At 41.6% G+C, this 21492-nt stretch overlaps 3 protein-coding genes across 4 annotated transcripts; 2 read left to right on the top strand and 1 right to left on the bottom strand.

Annotated features, from left to right (window-relative positions):
- Positions 1-117: 117 nt before the first annotated feature.
- Positions 118-4873, bottom strand: LOC139334727 (PRA1 family protein 3-like). Its single transcript, XM_070967828.1, has 3 exons — positions 4606-4873; positions 3766-3983; positions 118-1609 (listed from the first exon to the last, which is right to left on the bottom strand). Exons 1-3 carry the CDS (start codon positions 4785-4787, stop codon positions 1434-1436), a joined length of 576 nt encoding a protein of 191 aa, XP_070823929.1. The 5' UTR covers positions 4788-4873; the 3' UTR covers positions 118-1433.
- A 659-nt stretch (positions 4874-5532) lies between these two features.
- LOC139334726 (NEDD8-activating enzyme E1 catalytic subunit-like) lies at positions 5533-11579 on the top strand. 2 transcript variants are annotated; one of them, XM_070967827.1, is made up of 18 exons: positions 5533-5580; positions 5683-5745; positions 6584-6707; positions 6829-6909; positions 7017-7099; positions 7279-7359; positions 7451-7494; positions 7581-7645; positions 7757-7912; positions 9114-9216; positions 9330-9440; positions 9584-9637; positions 10392-10428; positions 10517-10598; positions 10695-10795; positions 10880-10943; positions 11021-11075; positions 11175-11579. In XM_070967827.1, the coding sequence occupies exons 3-18, from the start codon at positions 6585-6587 to the stop codon at positions 11261-11263; spliced, it is 1329 nt and encodes a 442-aa protein (XP_070823928.1). In that variant the 5' UTR covers positions 5533-5580; positions 5683-5745; position 6584; the 3' UTR covers positions 11264-11579. The 2 variants fall into 2 exon arrangements, with proteins under 2 accessions (XP_070823928.1, XP_070823927.1); XM_070967826.1 differs by having other exon boundaries at positions 5539-5580; positions 5683-5721.
- A 726-nt stretch (positions 11580-12305) lies between these two features.
- Positions 12306-19970, top strand: LOC139335198 (chemokine-like protein TAFA-2). The gene is made up of 5 exons (XM_070968688.1): positions 12306-12602; positions 13610-13729; positions 15316-15471; positions 15703-15827; positions 18125-19970. The coding sequence occupies exons 1-5, from the start codon at positions 12578-12580 to the stop codon at positions 18134-18136; spliced, it is 438 nt and encodes a 145-aa protein (XP_070824789.1). The 5' UTR covers positions 12306-12577; the 3' UTR covers positions 18137-19970.
- Positions 19971-21492: the final 1522 nt, after the last annotated feature.

Below are 21492 nucleotides of genomic sequence, written 5' to 3'. Positions count from 1 at the left end.
TTTAAATAAGCTTTTCATCTATTTCAGCAAGAGCCTTCAACAACAATTTATTTTGTGATAAATAAACACATCTATATATTCACGCTGTGACTCAGCTGGAAAAAAAAAATGACAACATAAATCAGATTATCTTTATTTTCATAGAGGACAGCCATGTTTTACTTCAAGTTCTGTGATTTAATCATCGCTTTTCAAGAAAAAGTCACATAAATAATATATAATATAGCATCCATATAACATAATCTCTCTGAACTGCCATTTGTGAAGCATGCACAAACTGTCACTGTGCACGTGTGAAACACAACAGGAAACAGCTGCTCTTACGACGAGCAGCATGAAACGAACACCTAACATTACAGATGACAGATTTTATTGATTTTTTATTTAACGATTTGATCCCAACAGAGGATGGAAATATAGCACGGGATGCCTCTAAGTCTCTAGTCCAGTACTCACTAATGAAGAGGGAATAAATTAAAGTTAAGATATCTAATCATGTTATCTAATTGCCAAAATGCACTTGGTATCCTGCAGCCATGTTATACATTTCTGCATGCTATATTATGAAAACAAAGACACATCAGAAATAACAGAAACGCGTACATATCATGACATAATATTCAAACCATAAAGCTGCACTTGCCATTCATTTTTCAGTGTTGCATAGCTGTGATCAGAGGGGATACACTCAGCCCGTGAGGCCAGAAACTGTATGCACAAATCTTTTAAGAACAGGAATAGTTAAACTCAAGTATCATTAGCCAGGTCGTGTAACTATGTCTCCACAAGAAGCAAACTGGTCTCAGATCAGTATTCATACACTTCCTACAGTGACACGATGGGAGTTATTGCTGTGTAATAAGCAGGTAACAGTTCAGTGGGTGTTGGTGGCTGCGTCTCGCTCATGTGGGTCTCCTCAGTGAGGAGAAAATGAAACGTGCTCGTTTTGAGGTAGCAAACTGAGAGGATTCGACTTCTATAGAACGAATACAACTGGAATCTAATAACTGCATTTCATTTTGGTATTCAGACTTTGTGCTGTACTTTGCTGAAATAGTCAGTCAGTCATCACGTGGTATAAAATACTTTCTGGACAAGGGGAATGATTTGTTTTTGGAAGATTTTTTTTTTTTTGACACAGGAAAGCTCAAACCCTTGGTGACCTTTAGCGGCGACTGCCTTTCAACATCAAATCCACGCTGTGTGCAAAGTCTCACAATGTTATGATCCATCTATACACTTCAGATAGTGTCAACTAGCACAAAAGCATCAGAGATTACACTAAAACAAAATGAATAAAAAGTATGGGAATGCAAACATCAGTAACTTTACACATAGAGGGGATAAAAACATGACACATGGGACAATGCTGTGGACATTATAATCCGTACTGTATGACACTGACCTCCCTTGGCACACTTTTGGCTTGAGCCTCATTCCTTCATCTTGCTTTCAATGAAATCCTGAATCTTGTTCATTCTCTCCTCCTGCTGATCCAGGAGGTCCATGATGACGCCCATGGGGGTCTTCTTCAGCCCGACGCCCTCGATCTTGTTCTCCAGTCTGTTCTTCATGTTGCGCAGTCTCAGAGAGGCGTGGATCAGAATTACTGGAGGGAAAACAAGGGCAAGCTTATAAAGTTTTTTTTTTCATTTAATATGAAAAGAGAAACCGAAATTTTAGCATCTCGAACTTCTCTGGAGTACATCTCGGAAAATAAAACCTAACGTGATACTGATGGAACTCAGACTTTAAAGCAGGTGTAGGGATCGGCACATCTTTTATTCCCATGTCAGTCTAGATACTGAACGCATGACATCAGCCAGTAAATGTAGTTCTGCCCAAATCAACAACCCATAGCAACCTGTCAACACAGGCAACAGTGGGCAGGTCTCCTGGGAAGCGATCAAACTGTCTCATCTATCAGCCATGATGCTGCTACATTTGCTCTAACGATCCAACCCATCAATTATCCAAACCGCTCTGCTGACGGTCAGACTCTGAAAGTATTTAGAGAGCTGCAGCAAATGCAAAACTATACCTCCAACCTACAGCACGGCTGGCCAAGCAGTGCTGACTTTATTCAACAATGTCATGAGTAAATCCATGTCAGTAATATTGTACACGCTGTTCAATCCCTCCAGTGAGTCACAATGAGAGAGTGTTTGGAAAAACTTGTTCACCCACAGAAACCTCAGCTATGCATCCGTGTGACTCACCATCCCCGGAACACTTTTTATTTTCAAGCAACATTAGCCAACATGTGTTTGCAATATACTGTAGGGAACTTATGTCAAATTAGACTAGAGCAAGCACTAAATCTATAAGATAAGGGCCACTGTGTAGGATTTAAGAGGATCTACAGGCAGAAATGGATGTCAAAAGTATGTTTTCATCCGTGGATAATCACCTTAAAATAAGAATGATTGCATTTCCATTACTTTACTATGAGCTCTTTATATCTACAGTAGCCCAGAACGGACAAACCAAACACTGGCTCCAGAGAGAGAGCATTTTGTGTTTTTTTGTGAGTTTCCTACACACTTGGACAGGGAGGGGTGAGGTGAGGGCTAGTCAGTTGGTTGCAATCTGCTACCTCACCACTAGATGCCACTAAATCCTACATGCTGGTCCTTTAAAGTTCAAATACAGATAATAAATGTATTGTCAGATCTGTTGAATCTAATTCCTGTGAAGCTAAATTCAAGTAAAATAAACAGTGTTAACCAGAGAACTGCTCTGACGCCTCAAAGCTAGCAGATTTTTTACATTTTTCTTTCAAAATCACAGACACAGAAAGCAATGTGCGTGATTCCATCCATTGTCTATACCGACTATCCCTTCTCGTGGTTGCGGGGGGGCTGGAGCCTATCCCAGCGGGGTACACCCTGAACCGGTCGCCAGTCAATCGCAGGGCAACATATAGAGACAAACAATCATTCATGCTCACAGGCAATTTTAGAGTCACCAATTAACCTAATGAGCATGTTTTTGGTCTGTGGGAGGAAGCCGGAGTACCCAGACAGAACCCACGAACGCACGGGAAGAACATGCAAACATCACACAGAAAGGCCCCGCCCAACCCGGGATCGAACCGGCGATCTTCTTGCTGTGAGGCACGCACACCATCCTGTGTGTGATTCCTCATGACTAAATCTAACTTCACTTCATTACAAGTGGAAATGTGACTAATGGGAACAAAAAGGAAACCACAAAAAAATGGCAGCATTCTTCCCATGTTCCACTATCTGAAGTACGTGCCTTTCATTTACCTGGCGAAGCACCAACAGCTGTTGATTTTAGAAACCAAAAAAATCCCGTCATGTGACTGAAATTCCACATTCATGTGGCAACAACAAAACCATCTCCACTTTAGCCTTTAGTGAAGGCTACATGATGTGGCAGAAAGCCCGTATCCTGTACAGTAACAGAGAAAAACACTTCCTCAAACACTCATTCATTACTTCCTTTATAACAAGATGCCATAATTTATTCCTTAGTGGGCAGCAGACTGAGATTTTTCCTTGGATTACTCATCTGAATTTTTGCGTCAGCCACGACAGATGTGTGCTGACACAATAATTTCTGCACCTATAAAATGAGACACGCTGCATTGTGGGATTGTTCGCAGAAGGCAGCACACATGCCATGGGTGATACTTCTTCTGTTGCATTGTGGGACTTTTCTAGGGGACAATATAGTGCAGGATTCAGATAGATAAATGTCATGGGGCACAGTGACTGCAGTGACTGGAGTGAGACTTACGGAGCAAAGGGAAGGTGATCCCAAAGATGAAGACCATGACGCCACCACACAGAGACAGCACGAAGTAACTGGTGACCAGCACGCCGATGACAAACAGAGTGGGGTTCTTCCTTTTGAAGTTCTTGACGGTGGCCTTGTTTTCTCCGGCCCACACTGAGCCCATGAAGACCACGGCCACCACAGCTCCTCCCAGGAACATGCCCAACGGGTTCAGGAACCTGAATATTGGAACATGACAATGACACACAGCACACAACGTTTGATTTCTTTTTTAAATAGCACAACCTGCTGGCGGCAGCAACAATATCTAACATCCTGGCCAGCTGGTGGAAACCATCAGGGGGCAGATGCCAGCACTAAGGCCTCTAATCATGATTTCCACTACATCATCCTCTATTCAGAGAGAACTAGCTCGATGTGTGCAACATCACGACCAGCTAGCAGCACTCACATGAGACAGTAGGAGCTTCGGATGTAAATGAGCATCTGGGATTCTCAAAAACTCCCGATAAGATGACAAATAACGGTCACTTTAACATTTTAACATACAGAGCATCCGCGCTGCGCCACAACATGAAGCACTTCCGCACATTTTAAGCTAGCTCCGGCGTTACTCTGAGGGAAAGTTGCTGTTACTGACTGCTTAGATATGAAGATGAAAATGTTGAACTGCCACACGTCAGGCCATGTAAGGCTAAAAGATGGAGGCTGCAAAAGAGTTATAAGGTTGGTCAAGTGTTACAGAAATAGCCTGCGTGGTCATAACGGGTGTGGGTAAAAGGTATGCGGGCTAATTAAACAGAGCCGGGGATGCTAGCCCGCCTGCGTTAGCTGACTTACCCCACAATGAGGAACACCACCAGAGCCACGACGAAATAATTCGTCTGGTAGTACAGCAAATTACTGATCACTCTGTTGTTCCACTTCGTTAAATCTCCGAACTCGGGTTTGGCAAAGCGGTCCGCTCCAGGGAAGAAGTCGTCCCACGGTCTGAGGGGTGCAAGCTCCATCTTGGCCGCCATGTCTTCAACGTGTGGTCACACAAACACAAACATACCCGTACACGCGCTGCGTAATATTTTGACAGGTCAGCTGATCGCCGTCTGCTTGTGGTGGAGTGGAGTCCGACGAGAGGCCGTAATCTCGCGATCACATGATTTCGCGAGAGTGGCGTTCTCGGAGAGGTGTTGGGACTTTTAGACTTGCGTTATTGAATGCGCAGCACAGCCTTGTTTGAAGAGAATAAAGAAGGGGAAAAAAGCCCAAAAAAGAAACAAATGATTGATTTAACATGCAAATACACTTTAAAAGCGTCTTTTTATAGTAAAAGAAGATTTAAAAGTTTGAAATTTTGAAATCAGGGAGGTTCAGATACTTGCATATGCATATATGTACTGTTGATATGGTGCCAGCTAATAATAGCTAATAATATGTGTGAAAATGTTTATTTTAAAATGTTCAATTTAACAGGCTGTTATATGTATGAAAAATCAACTTAATGGATTACAGAGCAATATCTTACATATGTCATATGGTGCTTAACCAGGTTACTAACATGGCACTTTCACCTTGTTTGTGGTCAGATCTGTACATATTCTTCCACAGTAAAAATTTCCTACAAAGCCATTTCAATGTGCAGTTCGGTTTGATGTGTGAGCATCAGCCCCCAAGGCTCTGCAATTATTGCTGAAGCTTGAGAAAAAATTTTCCCCCCATAGGTGCTTGGCATTGCGGGACGCAGCTTTGACACTCGGGAACACTACAGTCACAATCGAGGACATGGGACCGTGAAAGTATGGCGCATGCCGAGGAGCCGTAAGTCTCAATGGACAAAATCTATCATTTTCCAGCAGTTCCACCATCGCCTTTTGTCGTTAACGCTGCGTGCTTGAACCCCGTGTCACTCTCTTCTTCCAGGGAGAAGAAAAGAAGGCGAATAGAGGACCTGACTGAGAAGTTAGTGACGAATGCTAAATAAAGGTCTCTGACCGGCAGCAGGTTTGCGTTGCGCTGTGAGCAGCGACTGCTGGGCCAGGAGACACGAAAATAATCATTTTAGCATGAGACCACCTTAATAATCCAGTTAGCTATTTGTATAGTTTACATAATTTGTCCAGCCACAGTGTCAAACAAAACGCAGAGACCCTGCACTGCCCCCCGATCCTGCACCCCCCTTCCGGACTTAGCTGCACGTTAAAGCTGCAGCTTTCAGACACTGCATGCTAATCCTGATCAGGCTTTTATGATGTGGCGTGTTCAAACTGGTAACAAACCAGTAATGCAGTCCAGTAGACACTTCTGGATGTGGTGCAATGCTATACTAATAACCCACAATGCATTGCACAAAGTAAAAATGGAGGAAGTACATATAGTACAGTTTGGTGTAGAAATACTGGTGAAACAGCTCCTCGGCATGTATTGTACAATTTGCTGTTTTCACTAAACGGACAGTTATACTGATTTATTTTAACTGCAAAACCACTATAATTTAAATATGAGCCAACATATGTAGTGCTGTGTAGCAGCGCTATCCCAGCAGACAGACGTCGAGATGCACCATTTTCAAAATAAAAGCATGACGCAGTGGATGAAACATAGACCAGCAGCTTGTTTTTCCCTCTTAAAGCCCCTTCCATCTACTATATTAACTGACCAGGATACTGTTATTAATAGGGCCAACTACTTTCAGGAAATATCTCCCTCGGAAAATTAAAACTAATGTAATTTGGGATAAATGCCATTATTAGAGATGTATGTAGGGAGAAGTGTACTAAGCTACAGTATAAGTTCAGTGTATCTTGGTGTGTTGTGTGTCCAGAATGGCTGTAGATGGTGGACACAGGGACGGCGGTTGCGACTGGGACGGCCGGTGGAATCACGTGAGGAAGTTTTTGGAGAGACCTGGCCCGTTCACCCATCCTGACTTTGAGCCGAGCACGGAGGTGATGCAGGGACACTTTCATGGAAACGGAGATCGTTCGTTTCACGTGTTATGACGAGTCAGTCTGCTGCGATGGTGGTGGTGATACATTTTTTAAATATTCTGTTTTTTTTTCATCTTAGTCTCTGCAGTTTTTGCTGGAAACATGTAAGATTCTGGTCATCGGCGCAGGAGGACTTGGATGTGAACTCCTTAAAAATCTGGTAGGAAATAGCTTCACATGAAATTAAAGCACTAATTCAAGTGTAAGCTGAGCAAACACAAACTCCTCACTGGCTGCATCTTTAAATAAATTCTCATTGTGCTTTAGGCCCTGTCTGGGTTTCGTCTCATTCATGTTGTAGACATGGACACAATTGACGTGTCCAACCTCAACAGGCAGTTTCTTTTCAGGTAGGTTCACCTCTATTTTAACGCCTCCTTATCGAACCCAACATGATGTAATCGTCTGGTCGCCTGCAGTTGAAAATAATTACCATACCACGGCATCATAACAGTTCCAGAGTGATAAAATAAGATTATATTCAGCTTCACATTTGTGCTATAATTAGCTGTTATGTGCATCCGTTTAGACCCAAAGATGTTGGACGACCAAAGGCAGAAGTGGCTGCCGACTTCATCAACAGTCGCATCCCGGGCTGTAAAGTTGTCCCGTATCCTTGGCAGCTGGAAAAAGCTCAGATTTAGTTCACGTCGTATATAATACCTCGACCGTGATTTTCATTCCTTATCAATAACGTGCAGCCACTTTAAAAAGATCCAGGACTTCGATGAGTCTTTCTACAGGCGTAAGTGTTTTTGTCACTTGATCTGTGCATTAGCGCAGCGGCGCGAGGAAGCATCTCAGAGGTTTAATGCACTCATCTCTTCGCAGAGTTCCACATCATCGTCTGTGGACTGGACTCCATCATTGCCAGACGCTGGATGAACGGGATGCTGGTAGGGAAAGATGCGTTTGATTTGCTTTATTAGATTTCAGGTACGTCTCTGCGTGTCAGGAGCGTGTATCTGAAATCTGTGGGGAGTCGTGACTGACGCTGCCTTCTCTAGATATCCCTGCTGAGCTATGAAGATGGAGTCCTGGATCCCAGCTCCATCATCCCCCTCATCGATGGAGGAACTGAGGGCTTCAAAGGAAACGCTCGTGTCATTCTGCCCGGCATGACTGCGTGCATCGACTGCACGTTGGAGCTGTACCCGCCACAGGTCACTTTCACCAACAATTCATCTTCTGGTTTCACTTTAAAGATTAAATATGCTGAATACCAATTATTCTGTTATTAGTGGATGAGCGATGTGACAGAACGGTTAATCATCCCATTAACGTGTTACAAAAGCTTCCACATCTGCTGTTTAGCTCGTCTTTTGGGTGGGTGGAAGCGTCTGGTGCACTCCTCCATCTGCAGCAGCAGCTGGTTGTTTTGGAGAAGGAAAAGACTTCATAAACTTAAACATGAGCATAAACAGAAGCAGCGAGAAGAGCCAGACGGAGACGACGTAGCGCTGGAAAACTGGACAAAAACGTGTCACGTAGACAGACATATGCACAGCAGTGGTGATATTCCTCCAAACTGTTAAAACTAGTGCTGTCAATTGATTAAAATACTTAATTGCGGTTAATCTCATGAATGTTGTAGTTAACTCGTGATTAATCGCAAAGTAATCGCACATTTTTATCTATTCTAAATGTCCCTTGAATTATAATTTTAATACTGTTATAAACATGGAAAAAAGTGGATAGGCTTGCTTTGTGCAAATGTTTTTTAATTGAAAACATTTGATATTTCACACTAACGTGCTCACTTTGAGCAGTCATTCACATTTGAATGAATCAAATCTCACAATTTAACACTGTCAATAAACTGATGACAAAAAAATAAATGCTTAGTTTCAAAAAAGCCCCTTCAACAACCCTTTCTAAGGGATCAAAACAGGGTGATACAAGATAAAGTTAAAAAGTGCACATCATCATCACGCTTGACATCCACACAAACCGGTAGCCTACTCCCTTTCAGCTAGCGAGCAGGCAACACATGCGTGGGGCGTGCCTGTTGTTTTGTTTCTGGTTTACAACTGGATCCTGTAGATCCTCTTATATTACTAGCAGTGGCCACAGCTTGTAAAAAACTACAAGTTCGAACTTGTAGTGAATTCACGAGGTCACAAAGAGCGTTAATCTCGCGATAAAAAAAAGGCGCCGTTAAAATTGATTTGCATTAATGCGTTAATAATGCAGTATTTTTGACAGCACTAGTTAAAACATATAAGAAATAAAGTATAAAGATGAAGTTAAATGAGAATTTCCATTAAGCAGCTATTTTCTCTTTTTGATACCGTACCGTCTTTGTGCTTTACTGCTCCTTTAAATTCACATATTTATGCTTGACTTTAACTCTGCTATCCACAGATTAACTTCCCCATGTGCACCATTGCATCAATGCCGAGGCTACCAGAGCATTGCATCGAATATGCCAGAATCCTACAGTGGCCCAAAGAAAAGCCATTTGGAGGTCAGCTAAAACCCCCTTTTTTTTACTCGAACACATCTAACACATTATTTAGCCTCCTGCCTGTGTACATTACTATAATAAAAGCTGACAGCCAGGTTGTTCCTCTCAACTAGACACCAGCTTAGATGGAGACAGTCCGGAGCACATCCAGTGGGTGTTCGACAGAGCCCAAGAAAGAGCTGCAGAGTTTAACATCACAGGAGTGACGTACAGACTCACTCAAGGTGAACGTGTGCATGCAAATCAACAATTTAGTCAACACATATGTTTTTTTTGTGGAACTGACACATTTCTCAACACAACTGGCCGCTGTCTCCAGTTTCTACTGGATTTAATAGCGCGCTGTAATTAAGTTTTTGTGCCACAGGTGTTGTGAAGAGGATCATTCCTGCTGTGGCATCAACTAATGCTGTTATTGCTGGTAGGAAACAGATGTTTCTATTCAGAGATGGTCACAGAAAGGACATATTTGAAAACAATAGGTGTGACATTTCTGGAATATTTTACCGTTTATAATGATAACGGTGGCTCTTGAAAGTTTGTTGTCATTTTTTGAAGCAGGAGTCTTTGATTTTACACATAAGTGAGTAACAGTTACTGTCCCTGGCAGATTTTATCAGCTACAGCTTGCTGGCTAGCTGCTGCTGATTCTGTGAGTTGGTTGAAAGCTGTTAAATGCATCAGTTTGTGTCCTCAGCAGCTCACGATCCAGCTGGAAGACACTGACACAACGACACAGCGTTGGCTCTAGTTCAGCCCCGATTTCAAAGCAGTTTGGACGCTGTGTAAAACATAAATACAGCAGAATGAGATGATTTGCTAAATTACTCAACTGAAAACAGCACAAAGACAATATATTTTGTTGGGACAAGAGCAGGAAATGACTGAGAAAGCTGCTGAATGCTCAAAAAAACACCTGTTTACTGCGTATAGTGCAGAACTTCAAATAAGAATTTAATTCAGTTTATTCCAACATCACCATGATGGGATGTCCTAAATGTAATTGGATTTGTACATATTTGTGTGTTCAAAATAAGGTGAAAAGTTACGGTTGCTAAGCTGTGATTGGACAGATGCTGTTTGGAGGAGGGATTTACAGTCAGCTATGATTTATTGTACTGAAACAATTGTTCAATCCACGTGACTAGCCTGCGTTTTGTCTTTGTTCTCCATAGCTGCCTGTGCCACGGAAGTTTTTAAAATTGCTACAAGGTTCGGAGCAGCCAAAAAAAATCTCTAATCCCAATTATCTACTGATTTGTCAGACGAGCATTATTAAACATCAGATTTTATTTTGCAGTGCGTATATTCCTTTGAATAATTACCTGGTCTTCAATGACGTGGATGGACTGTACACCTACACGTTTGAAGCTGAACGAAAGGTTTGTCGAGCCCTAGATGTCAATAACAGTAACCACTGTGCACAGCTGGCCAGATGGAGAATAATCAATTTATTCTTTATCATCTGTGATTGGCAGGAAAACTGCTCAGCCTGCAGCCAGGTGCCTCAGGATCTCCAGTTCCCTCCTTCTGCCAAATTACAGGAGGTGTTAGAGTACCTAACAGAGAACGCCTCTCTGTGAGTATTCTTAAAACATTTTGTGGCGCTTCTTTGGCAAAAATGACAACAGTCAGGTTGAAATTGTGCACGAATGTTTTCCAGACAAATGAAATCCCCGGCTATCACCACAACTCTGGAAGGGAAGAATAAAACGCTGTATTTGCAGGTAATGCACAGTCTGAGAATGCTGCACGTTGTCTGATCTCATTATAAACTCCCATTCAACTGCGTTTTTTATTCCAGTCTGTGAAATCCATCGAGGAACGAACCAGGCCCAACCTCTGCAAGACTTTGAAAGGTAATTAAAGCTGAATCGATCATTCACCAGTCAGCGACCTGCAGCTGCACACGGTGGCGGTATCGTAGGTGTAATATGTTTTTTTTTCCTCTGACGCAGAGCTGGGCTTGTCAGACGGGCAGGAGCTAGCTGTGGCTGACGTCACCACGCCCCAGACGGTTCTCTTCAAGCTCAATTTCACCACCTGAACATCCATTACACACATGGCACTGATGTCCGATCGACTGCAGCTGAACGCAGCCCGGCTCTTGCATCACGGGGGGGACTGTGCTGCTGCAGTAGCACATTGGAGAGGATGTAAATAAGACTCACACGTGGGACAGGATTGGTTGTCACATGCATAGGAAGTCATTTAACATTTTTTTCTATTAGCAACGTTGTTTACTTCTCTGTGTTTTTGTCATGTGTTGACTCATATTGTAGCTATTTCCCTGTTCATGAAATGAGAATAATAACGTGCACTGTGCTCTAATAAAGTTTTATTATCTTGGTTGTAGAGGTTCACCAGCTGTGTTTTGTCATCTTTCAACACACCAGAACACCCTGTTAAAAAATAGGAGGCGTAGGAGGAAGTCTGTTGTTAAGATTAAATATATGTTTCATTAATTAAAACGATCATGTTTCATGTGTCACATGAAAATGTTTCTTGTGAGAGATGAGATAAATAAATATGAAGCTGGGTTCAGCATCTGTTTGATGAACAGGAGGGAAATCAAAGCAAATGTCTGTTTCTCTGGTCTCATGAGCAATTAATTTGTTTATTTTCGGCGAATTCTTCTTCTACTGCTCTGGTGAGGCCTAATTGAATATTTATGTCTCAGCTTGACATTTTACTTTGAGCGCTGCGATGTGCTAAATTAGTGAAGCGCAAATCTGAATCTTGGGAGGCAAACGAGCAGGTGTGAAGTCTCACCTTTGCTGCTTGGCGAAGTGACAACATTTTAAAAAAGAGGCTGTTTTCATCTGTCGGCTTAAAGTAAACAAAACATCTCGTGAGAAGAGAGCAAACCGCAGGACTTGGCCTTCAGATGCAGTTTCTATCCGTCACTGCGCGACAGGATGTCAATGCTTCCTTTAAGCTTCTTAGCGCACTAATGAAAGTGGCCGCACATTGTCCTCTGGACAGATGGTTTCTGTCTTGATTAAGTTTTAATTTTCCCGACGGGAAAAGCTGACAGGCTTTGCTCGTCGCAGTGATCCCACTGTGTTCACAGACCGGCGCATCTCTCGCATCGCGCCGTGCCTGAGAGGTGCGGTACCTCCTGGAGGAGGAGCTGAGGTGTGAAACCCGCAGGTTTCCTCTCATCCTCGCGGCTCTTATCTCATTTAGCAGCAGACAGGTGCTCTCACCATTTTTCTTTCTTTCTTTGAATTGAGGCAGAAAAAAGTTGAGGAACTGGAGGATCACATCTGCTGCAAACTTCTGCATCCTGGCTGAATCGATTTTGTGCCGCGCATGATGTTAAGCCGAGCGCTGATGGAGGCTTCAGCAGCGGCTTGTCATGTGTATCAATAACCTGAGCACAGGTGAGTGGGTGAATATTTAGAATATTAACTTCAGTCACTGACAAAAGTCTGATTTCAACAGTCGCTTATTGGTCAAACCTCAACAGACTCTTTTATTTAATACATTATGTTGTTTATTCTAATGAAACGTTAGACAGACTTTTATTGATGATATTGTATGTGCGTATTTAACAGTAATAGGTTGGACTGTCATGGTGTTTTGACACAAATATGAGTCTTAAAATTCAATTAAATCGTCAAGCAACAGAAAATTAATTGCTCACTATTTTCATAATCTTTCAATCATCATTTCTCAAACAAATGCCAAACACCTGCAGGTTCCAGCCTTTTAGATGTTGCATGATTTTAAGTTGAATAAGTTTTGGACTCAAAGCAAAGCAATCAAAAAGCTTTGGCTCTGGGAAATTGTGAAGGGCATTTATTTTATTGACTCAACCATTAATCCACAAACGAATCTGCGGATTCATCACTAATGAAAACAGTCTCTGCAGGCCTAAACTTGATGTATCTAAGGGCTTCAGAGATGAATGGGAAAGCCTTAAGAAAACAAATGAATTCAGTAGTGATGTTTTAGGCCACTTCATGTCTCCTCTCTCCTGCTTTAGTTGCTGCTGTATTCTGACAAGTCCACGTCCCAGTTTTGGTGTGACTCACGCGGAATAGGCCTGCAACTTGTTTTGGGGGGAGAGTTTAGCTTTGAATGCGGAGCTGTTTACAGCTGAGGGGATAATATGACTCAGAAATGAGTGTAAGGACACTCTCATCTGCCTCCAAAGTTGCCTCTGATTGGGCTTTTATTGGCATTTCTTTGATTTGCCTTGGCTTAGCTTAGTGATGTGAGAGTCATAATTGAGCAAATAGATGCAATGATCTTATGCTCCACATATCAAGAGTCAGGAGACATCAGAAGCATTTAATAAGCCATATTATTTGACTTTATGATCACGCACTTTAGAGAAAACTGTTGGCCCAGTTTTAAGCGTGCATGAACCTCTTTTTCTGTGCAGGCAGGATGAAGCTGAACATACTGGCTCGACCGTTACACTGGAGCCTCCTGCTCCTTTGTATAGTAGGTCTCTGCAGCCAGCCAGTGTCCACTGGCAACCAAAGCTCCCGAGGACAGACAGGTGGGTATCAGTCGCAACCAGACCAGTCACACCCCCTGAGGGGCTCATTATGGCTCCTGGTCATCACCCTGGTCGCCTGGTGGAGTTCAACAAGAACCTGAAACTCACTGCGCTTCTCATTAGAAACAGAGATGAATGTGGAGGATGGAGCTTTTCATGTTTACTCTGAACCTGCTGGTATGACAGATAATCCGCAGACAAGAGCATTTGTGTTACGATGCTGTAAAGGAGATTTGATTGACTGTGCTCTTTGACTGTTGCCACTCAATTAGCAGGATGCAATCATATCCAGCATAATGTTAAATGTTGCAGTGGTGGAAGAAGTGTTAGAATTGTTCATTTTAATAAAAGTACCAATAAAACAAAAAAATACTCCATTACAAGTTAAAGTCATTGACTTAAAATGCTGCTTCAGTTCATCAGCAAAAAGACGTAAACACACAGTATGTATTTTCTGGCACGAGGGGTCTCTCAGTCAAAACAATGAAAATAAAACACGTAGTTTGACAAAGTTGTCAGGTAGCTTTGAAGTTTCTCTCAACTTGACCATTGTTGGAAACTTTGTTGGAAAATTTGGGATAATATAAGTACACAACTCAACAAAATATATAACATCCGTCTAGTCATTTTTCTACATTTTAATGTGAGAATGTGACATATTGTACCTTTAAAGTTCTGGCTCTGCAGAAAAACGTCTCCTGTGGCTGATGTATTATTATATGTTACATTAGATACAGATGAATTAATGCAACGCAGCATTTTAACTAGACCTCATGGCCAGGCCACGTCTAAGGAGGGATAACGAGATGTTGTAAAGGGGAGGAAAGAAAATTCTGCCACTCAATTTTAGATTCAATTGTTTATTGTAAGGGGTTAAAGCTAAAAAGGTTGGGAACCACTGGTTTGATTCCATAATACTGCAATTTATTGCATTTAAAGTAAATGTGGTGGATTAAAAGGTTCAATATTGCCATTTGAAATACAGTAGATTACTTACAGTACAGCGCTTGAGTAAATGGTCTTAGTTACTTACAGTCTTACATGGATGACTCCAAAAAGAAATCAGAAATGTGTCTTTGTTTTGAGTGATACATGTTTTTTTTTTATTTAATTTTATTTTTTGTTAGCTCTGCTTTAATTACAGTCTGATTTTGAACTCCACTTTAATTATGAACTTACTTTGCAGTCCTGCAGGTGTTGTTTGTCATGCAGCCAGAAACACACCTAATTTCTAAATGAGCGAGATACGTTTTGCTGTGAAATGATGCAGAGGCAGATGTGGGGCAGATGTTTCTGTTCACGCTGTGTTATTCTGCTAATGATGCTTTTTATCCACTTGGTGGTGCTGTAGCTTCAGAAACATCAAAATTAGGGCTGAAGTAATTGCTTTGCTGCCTTGGTCATCTGAATGAGTGTCACAAAAAGACAATTTAGTTTAATTGAATTTAACATCTAATAAAGCCAAAAAATCATTGCAGTTTTGCTGTAGTGCTGCCAGAGGTTGAAGCCACTCAAGCTGCCTTGACTTATGTGCAAAGTATAGCATAAAAAACTTTCACCTTTTTCCTCTAAATTCTCTTCCGCAGGGTCAAAGCAGGAGAGGACAGGGACTTGTGAAGTGGTTGCTGCCCATCGTTGCTGCAATAGGAACAAGATTGAAGAACGCTCTCAAACAGTAAAGTGCTCCTGCTTCCCCGGGCAGGTGGCAGGGACAACAAGGGCTCTGCCCTCTTGTGTTGAAGGTACTGAGACCCTCTTCTACCACTCTTCACCGGAAATTTTGTGGCATGACATGAATACATTATTTGTCAAAGTAGAGCCAGGTTAGTCAGTTTTACCGGTGTCCACTGCTACTCAGGCTTTCAAGGACCAGAGAGTGTGACATCTGATTCAGGCATTTTTTTCCCCAAACAAGTACAAGTGTTTTCTTCCGTCTGAAAAGTGACCTTCTGCTGTGGCGTGTTTTTCTGCAGCCTCTATTGTGCGTCAGAAGTGGTGGTGTAAAATGGAGCCATGTCTTGAGGGGGAGGAGTGCCGAGTTCTCCCTGACCTCACCGGCTGGTCATGCATCTCCGGAAACAAAGTAAAGACCACAAAGGTGAGGAGAGGGGCTGCATTAGCCTGAGTCACAATGGCACCTACACTTTACAATAGACATGACACAACATGTCTTCAGTTTAAGACATGGTATTCATAGACGCTTAAATGCAGTCATACGGCAAATCTGCTCCCTTTTTATTGCATTACTCTTATGCAAAACAGGGCTGACAGACTTGTGAATACTCGTCACAAAGCTTTATTTTAGTAAGCTCTTCTTTGATGCTGAAGGATTTCACAATCAAGCATAATCACTGCTCCCATTGGCCATATCAACCCTCTTGCTCTTCAGCAGGCACAGTGGGCTCAGGAAACCTAATTCTATAATCTGGTGAATGATGGGGCCAAGAGGACAAACATGAAATAAGCTGTAAACTAATACTGAACACTAAAACCCATGTAATTAAATCTGACGGCCAAAGGAAACCCCAGCATATTTAGAAATGCACTTTCTCATATGTTGGGCTGTTTTATATGTACGATTCCTGGGGGAAACATTTTACAGTGAAGCAGGGGTAAGTTAGTGCTGGCAGCATGCAGCCAGTGATCAAAAGATACCCAGCAGTCATGTGGTCCATCAGATTATACTACTGAACAGTAGAATAAAACAGAAGAGAACAGTGGTGGAAGAAATACTCAGATCTTCTTCTGACTGTAAGTAAAAATGGCAACACCACAGCGTAGAAAAACGTGTTTCATGTAAAAACCCTGCATTCAAAATTTTATAAGCATCAAAAATATACTTGAAACACCAAGAGTAAAAGTACTCATTATGCAGAATGGCCTATTTCAGAATAACATTATCGTACTGGAATCACTGGATGCATAAATATGTACATCTCTTTAGTAATGCAGCTGTTAAAGGCGGGGCTGATGTTAATAACCTTATATACTGCTGGGTAGTTTGTGAACTCGACCCTGTGCATCGACAGTCTACTCATAACCTATAATAATGCGGCTTAATGTATTTGTTGGTTATATTTTGGTTTACGTCCACAAACCTGATCTCAGAAGTTAAGCAGGGTCGGGCGCGGTTAGTACTTGGTTGAGAGACCAATCTGAAAGTCAACATGTCGAAGTGTCCTTGAACACAGTGCGTGAGGGTGAATTATGGCTCCTGATGAGCAGCTGGCAACTTGCATGTAGCCTCTAATGCCAGTGTATGAACGTGTATATGAATGGGTGAATGCTGGCTTGTGAATACAGAATACAGTTGACCTGCTCTCTTTTCCTGTTAAGCCGTCTGTTCTCACACTGAAGTAAAAAAAAGCGGGAAGTTGCCGGCTGCTAGCAGATTTTTCTAGTTGTAGCTAGCTATCTCAAGCTAGGCTAATATTAACTCTAAAACGCCATAAGTTGGTTGAAGTTGTCGTGTCTTGTCTGATGTCTTCTAGCTGATTTGTTTTAAAGGAACTCTGTAAAAGGGCTCTTAAATAATATTTATTTATTTATTGTGTGTGATAGCTATACAGTACATGACATGATGCTAAAAAAATTGAGGCTAAAGCTCCAGTTCCCAAAAAAAGTCAACATGAAAACCAAGGAACAGCATTATATGTTTATTGCAGGGTAAACCGAGTTTTTTTTTATTATTATTATTATTTTTTATTATAAATAAGAATACAATTAAAATGTTATGTGTCGTATCATAACCCATCAATGGTTTTGATGCTCAGTATAGAAAAGCATACTTGGAGGAGCACCACAGATTTTAGCTTTAATGTTTGAATTTTCAAACTGCATGCTTCACTTTCATAGAGAAAAGGATTTGAGGAGTCGAGTCTGACAAGCGTAATGCGATCTAACGCAAATGTGGTTGGAATTAATGAAGCGTAAACTTTCCCAAACCAAACAAAGAACAGGGCAGAGCTGCTATCATCACTCCAAAGTCTGATTAATAGCATCTTGGCTTACACACCAGATGTTCCAGGCCTGATCAGATATTTCTCTAATCTAACTTCAAACCATGCACAATGCTGAAAGAAATGCCCCTTGCTTTTTGAAATATTGCTTGGTTACCACTGAAGGCGGTAAGCTAGTTAGCTGGGAATGCTAACAATCGCATCTTAGGCTAAAGCAGATAAACACACACATTAATCCATACACCACCTTTGCACCACCTTCCCAACTCTTGAGATATGAAGTATCTCTGTCTTTAAACTATGATTGCAGAAAATAGAGCAGAACACAACACAATTTCATCAAATCCCTCAGCTTTATCTTGTGTGAAATACATTGAATTATTAGTGATTAAAATGAGGAAAACTGGTGCATAACTTCACATGTTCTTGTTTTCAGGTGGCACGGTAGCGTCTAATCAGCACAAGCCCGTCCCAGCCTGCAGCAGTCACCCTAACTAACACTGCACTCTGAGGACAGTGAACGCCCCGTCAGATAGAGCAAAGAACAATGTAGATTTAATTAGATATCTCCTGGCTGAGCTTTAAACTGCAGGAACTCATTATTTCAATTTCTTTTGGCTTGAACACAATTTTGGCTGGGGTTAATCCCATGGAGTGGACAATCTATTAGCAACCGACTTAAGATAAAATGACGCAGCACCTTTTTTTCCCAGTCCAAACAGACTAGCTGCTGCAATAGTCTGTATCATTGTTTCAGCGCTTGATATGCTGAGCACACTGTGATGCACTCAATCAAAGTTTGGATGGGCCTGCTGGCAGACACTTAAAAAGAGATTTTGTGGATTTTCAGGAGGCAGAATGTGAATCCAGTCATTGGCTTGTGACTCTCTCTGCCGATCAAAGCCGAAGACCACAAATACTGAGAAATTTATGATTATGTAGCATTTGTAGACAGTGCTGTCCCGTAGACTTATTCTGAGCTTTGTAAAGAGGTCAGATCCCTTTGGACTACTCCTTACCACAAAGAGGCACTCTCACAAACACGCCTGCACACACACACACACACAAACACAAACACAAACACAGGCTGCTTTTCGACTGGTTGGACAGGCCACCACCTGCAAGGCTGTGATGGCATGCACACAAGCATGGAGCTCTGATGCAAAACAAGGACTGTTTGAAATGCTAATCATGGGGAGAAAGGGGAGAGAGGAGCGAAGAGGAGCTTCTTCACTGTGGAGAGTATTTACATCATGCTTTTGTTTGTCTCTCCAAACTGAGTGCTCCTGTGGAGGGAACTCTGCTTATAGTAATGATGGGAAACATTGGAGACTCTGCCTTGAAGCGAATGGTAGCCACTAACAGAACAGAATGTTTACCGTTATTGCCACTTCATCAGTTGTCCTCTTTATATGAATAATATTCCTTCTGGACCAGCCCTGATTGCTTCTCTTTTATCTCCCGCGTTCAGTCAGACACTTTGCATTCTACCTTTACAATGATGAGACATTTTATAATAACACGAATACAGCGACTGCAAATCATCTCTTCTGAGGCACCAGCCCTGTACGAATGCCACACGCTGTGCAGGTTGAAAGCAGCTGAATTCTAAGCAGTTTGCTCAACATTTACGTAACACAATTATGCATTGTGGTAGTTTGGGCAGTGACGAGGTTCTGCACTGAGCTGTCACGTGGTCCAAGGCAGCTTATGCATGGCTTTGCAAAGGTTCAAGTTCAAATTATCGTTAGCAGCGCTGTGAATGGTGTTAAAATGGTTTCATGCAGTGGTATATGTGTCCGATATTTTCCAAAGCGCCTCCACTAAATCAGTGATGTCATCCACTTGGAGATAAATATGCCTTTAGTGGTGAATGAAACTGCTTTTGTAGATTCACTGAAAGCGTCTTAATTATGTGTCACATTGGAGCTGCTTTTATAAACCCACCAGGAGCTTGTGATGCAGCTGAAAACAGTATTATTAACATGACAAAGCCGGACATTGGTGGTTCAACATACTGTTTACAAAAGAGCTCAGGCGTGTAGGCCAACAACGACCTGCACGCCAGCCACAGTTATTCAGTATTATTTCACGACATTTGGACTGGATGAATTACTTAACATGTTACTCCACCTTTCAACTCTTTGAACTGTTTTTTAAGCAAAAAGGCCACCAAACATTCTCTTGTTCCAGTTTTTCTTTGTTTTATGTGAACTTAATATCTTCAGGTTTTGGTGCGTCAGTCAAGACATCAGCTCAGGCTTTAGGAAATCGTGCTGGGAATTTTCAGTTTTCACCGACAAATCACGGGCAGATTAATTGATGATGAGAATAATCGTTGTTGTTTTCAGTAGTTTTGCTCAGTTCTGACAAGACAAGCTCTTGTTAATGATGTATACCAACTCTGTGAATAAACCATCAAATGTTTGAATATTTCATGCCTCTTTATGCAAATTGATAAAATTGGTTTATTCTTCGGGATGCTTGGTGACTGATTTAACTTCTCAGGCTTGGATTGACAATTAACTTTACCGTCGGGTTAGATTTAACATTTTATTGCAAGTTAAACTCAGGCAGTGCAACAAGAGTATTATCCTCTAGTCTTGCTCATTGAACCACCCCCCATCTTGTATTTATGTATTCATATTATACAGAAATGTAAAGTTCATTGAAGTTAAAGGTCCCTAGATTCCCCGACTGTTCCTAGAATCTGAGTAGACCTGGACAAGAAAGCTTCGGAAAGATCAGGAACTCATGGAGCTGCATTTTCTCACTGCCTCGACAGAAGCTGCGTAAAAAAGATAAATCCAGCGGGAATTGAAGAGAGTAAGTTGGTGTGTGACATCCATATTATTATCATCCTTAGACTGTCATCTCTGTTAACTTTTTTTATAAACATACTGACATTTAAATTTTTTATTCCTGTATTTTGTACACAATAGATTCTACTATGGTTGTTTATTGTCTCCTGATTCCAAAGTCAATAAAAACAGAATTCAATCACTTGCAATTGAACGGCTTTACGAAGTGGTCCTGAACCCTTGCAGTAACATCCCTCATCCCTCAGCTTGTGAACCCAATCATGATGCTATCACCTGTTACCAATGAACCCGCTCACCTGTGGAATGATCCAAACAGGTGTTTTTGGAGCTTTCCACATCTTTCCCAGTCTGTAGTTGCTCCTGTCTCAACTTGTTTGAAACATGTTGATGCATCAAATTGAGAATATGCATAATTTTACCAAAATCAATGAAGATGATGAAGTGAAACACTAATATTTTGTCTTTGCACTGTTGTTTTACACAACATCCAGACTTTATTTGGACGCGGGGTTGCACCTTTAAGTTCGCAATTTGTCAAAGAAGAGATTTTGTTTGGCAAATTCTCAACAAGAACTAACTGTCTGGAATAAAAGTTTGAAATAAGATAAATTCTTTTATACCCCAGTGGGGTTTATGTCAACGCTGACAACACACGTCGTCAAATTTGTGCCTCTATTTCTTAAAATACCAGCAGCACTCGCAACTTTATTTTTCTGCTTCATTTTCAAAGGAGCTGGTGTGACATTCATTAGGTGACTCTCAGATGTTTGAGATTCATATACACTCACGCAGCGTCATGCAAAAGTTTAAGAAATCTGCGCAACGCTACCTCTTATCTGTAATATAACCTTAAAGCCAGTCAAAAGCGCTTTATCTCTGTTCTTCAGTACGAATTGAGTAGAAACCCTCTGAGCACCTGTCATAATACATGGCTTTAAAAAAAAGAGTCATACCCTACATTCAAAATGAAAGCAGCGAAAAT

Source organism: Chaetodon trifascialis, chromosome 8 (assembly GCF_039877785.1).
Source record: "Chaetodon trifascialis isolate fChaTrf1 chromosome 8, fChaTrf1.hap1, whole genome shotgun sequence".
NCBI lineage: Eukaryota > Metazoa > Chordata > Actinopteri > Chaetodontiformes > Chaetodontidae > Chaetodon > Chaetodon trifascialis.
This window is presented reverse-complemented; position numbering and strand designations above follow the sequence as displayed.

Excerpts from the sequence above, each read along its gene's own strand:
- LOC139335198 (XM_070968688.1), top strand. The coding sequence starts at position 12,578 with ATGTGTATCAATAACCTGAGCACAG. Across the intron at positions 13,730-15,315 it reads AAGCTCCCGAGGACAGACAG|GGTCAAAGCAGGAGAGGACA; the intron begins GTGGGTATCAGT and ends TCTCTTCCGCAG. Across the intron at positions 15,472-15,702 it reads TCTGCCCTCTTGTGTTGAAG|CCTCTATTGTGCGTCAGAAG; the intron begins GTACTGAGACCC and ends GTTTTTCTGCAG.
- LOC139334727 (XM_070967828.1), bottom strand. The coding sequence starts at position 4,787 with ATGGCGGCCAAGATGGAGCTTGCACCCCTCAGACCGTGGGACGACTTC. Across the intron at positions 3,984-4,605 it reads GTGGTGTTCCTCATTGTGGG|GTTCCTGAACCCGTTGGGCA; the intron begins GTAAGTCAGCTA and ends TCCAATATTCAG. Across the intron at positions 1,610-3,765 it reads GATCACCTTCCCTTTGCTCC|TAATTCTGATCCACGCCTCT; the intron begins GTAAGTCTCACT and ends TTTTCCCTCCAG.
- LOC139334726 (XM_070967826.1), top strand. The coding sequence starts at position 5,561 with ATGGCGCATGCCGAGGAGCC. Across the intron at positions 6,708-6,828 it reads ACTTTGAGCCGAGCACGGAG|TCTCTGCAGTTTTTGCTGGA; the intron begins GTGATGCAGGGA and ends TTTTCATCTTAG. Across the intron at positions 10,429-10,516 it reads GTTTTTAAAATTGCTACAAG|TGCGTATATTCCTTTGAATA; the intron begins GTTCGGAGCAGC and ends TTTATTTTGCAG.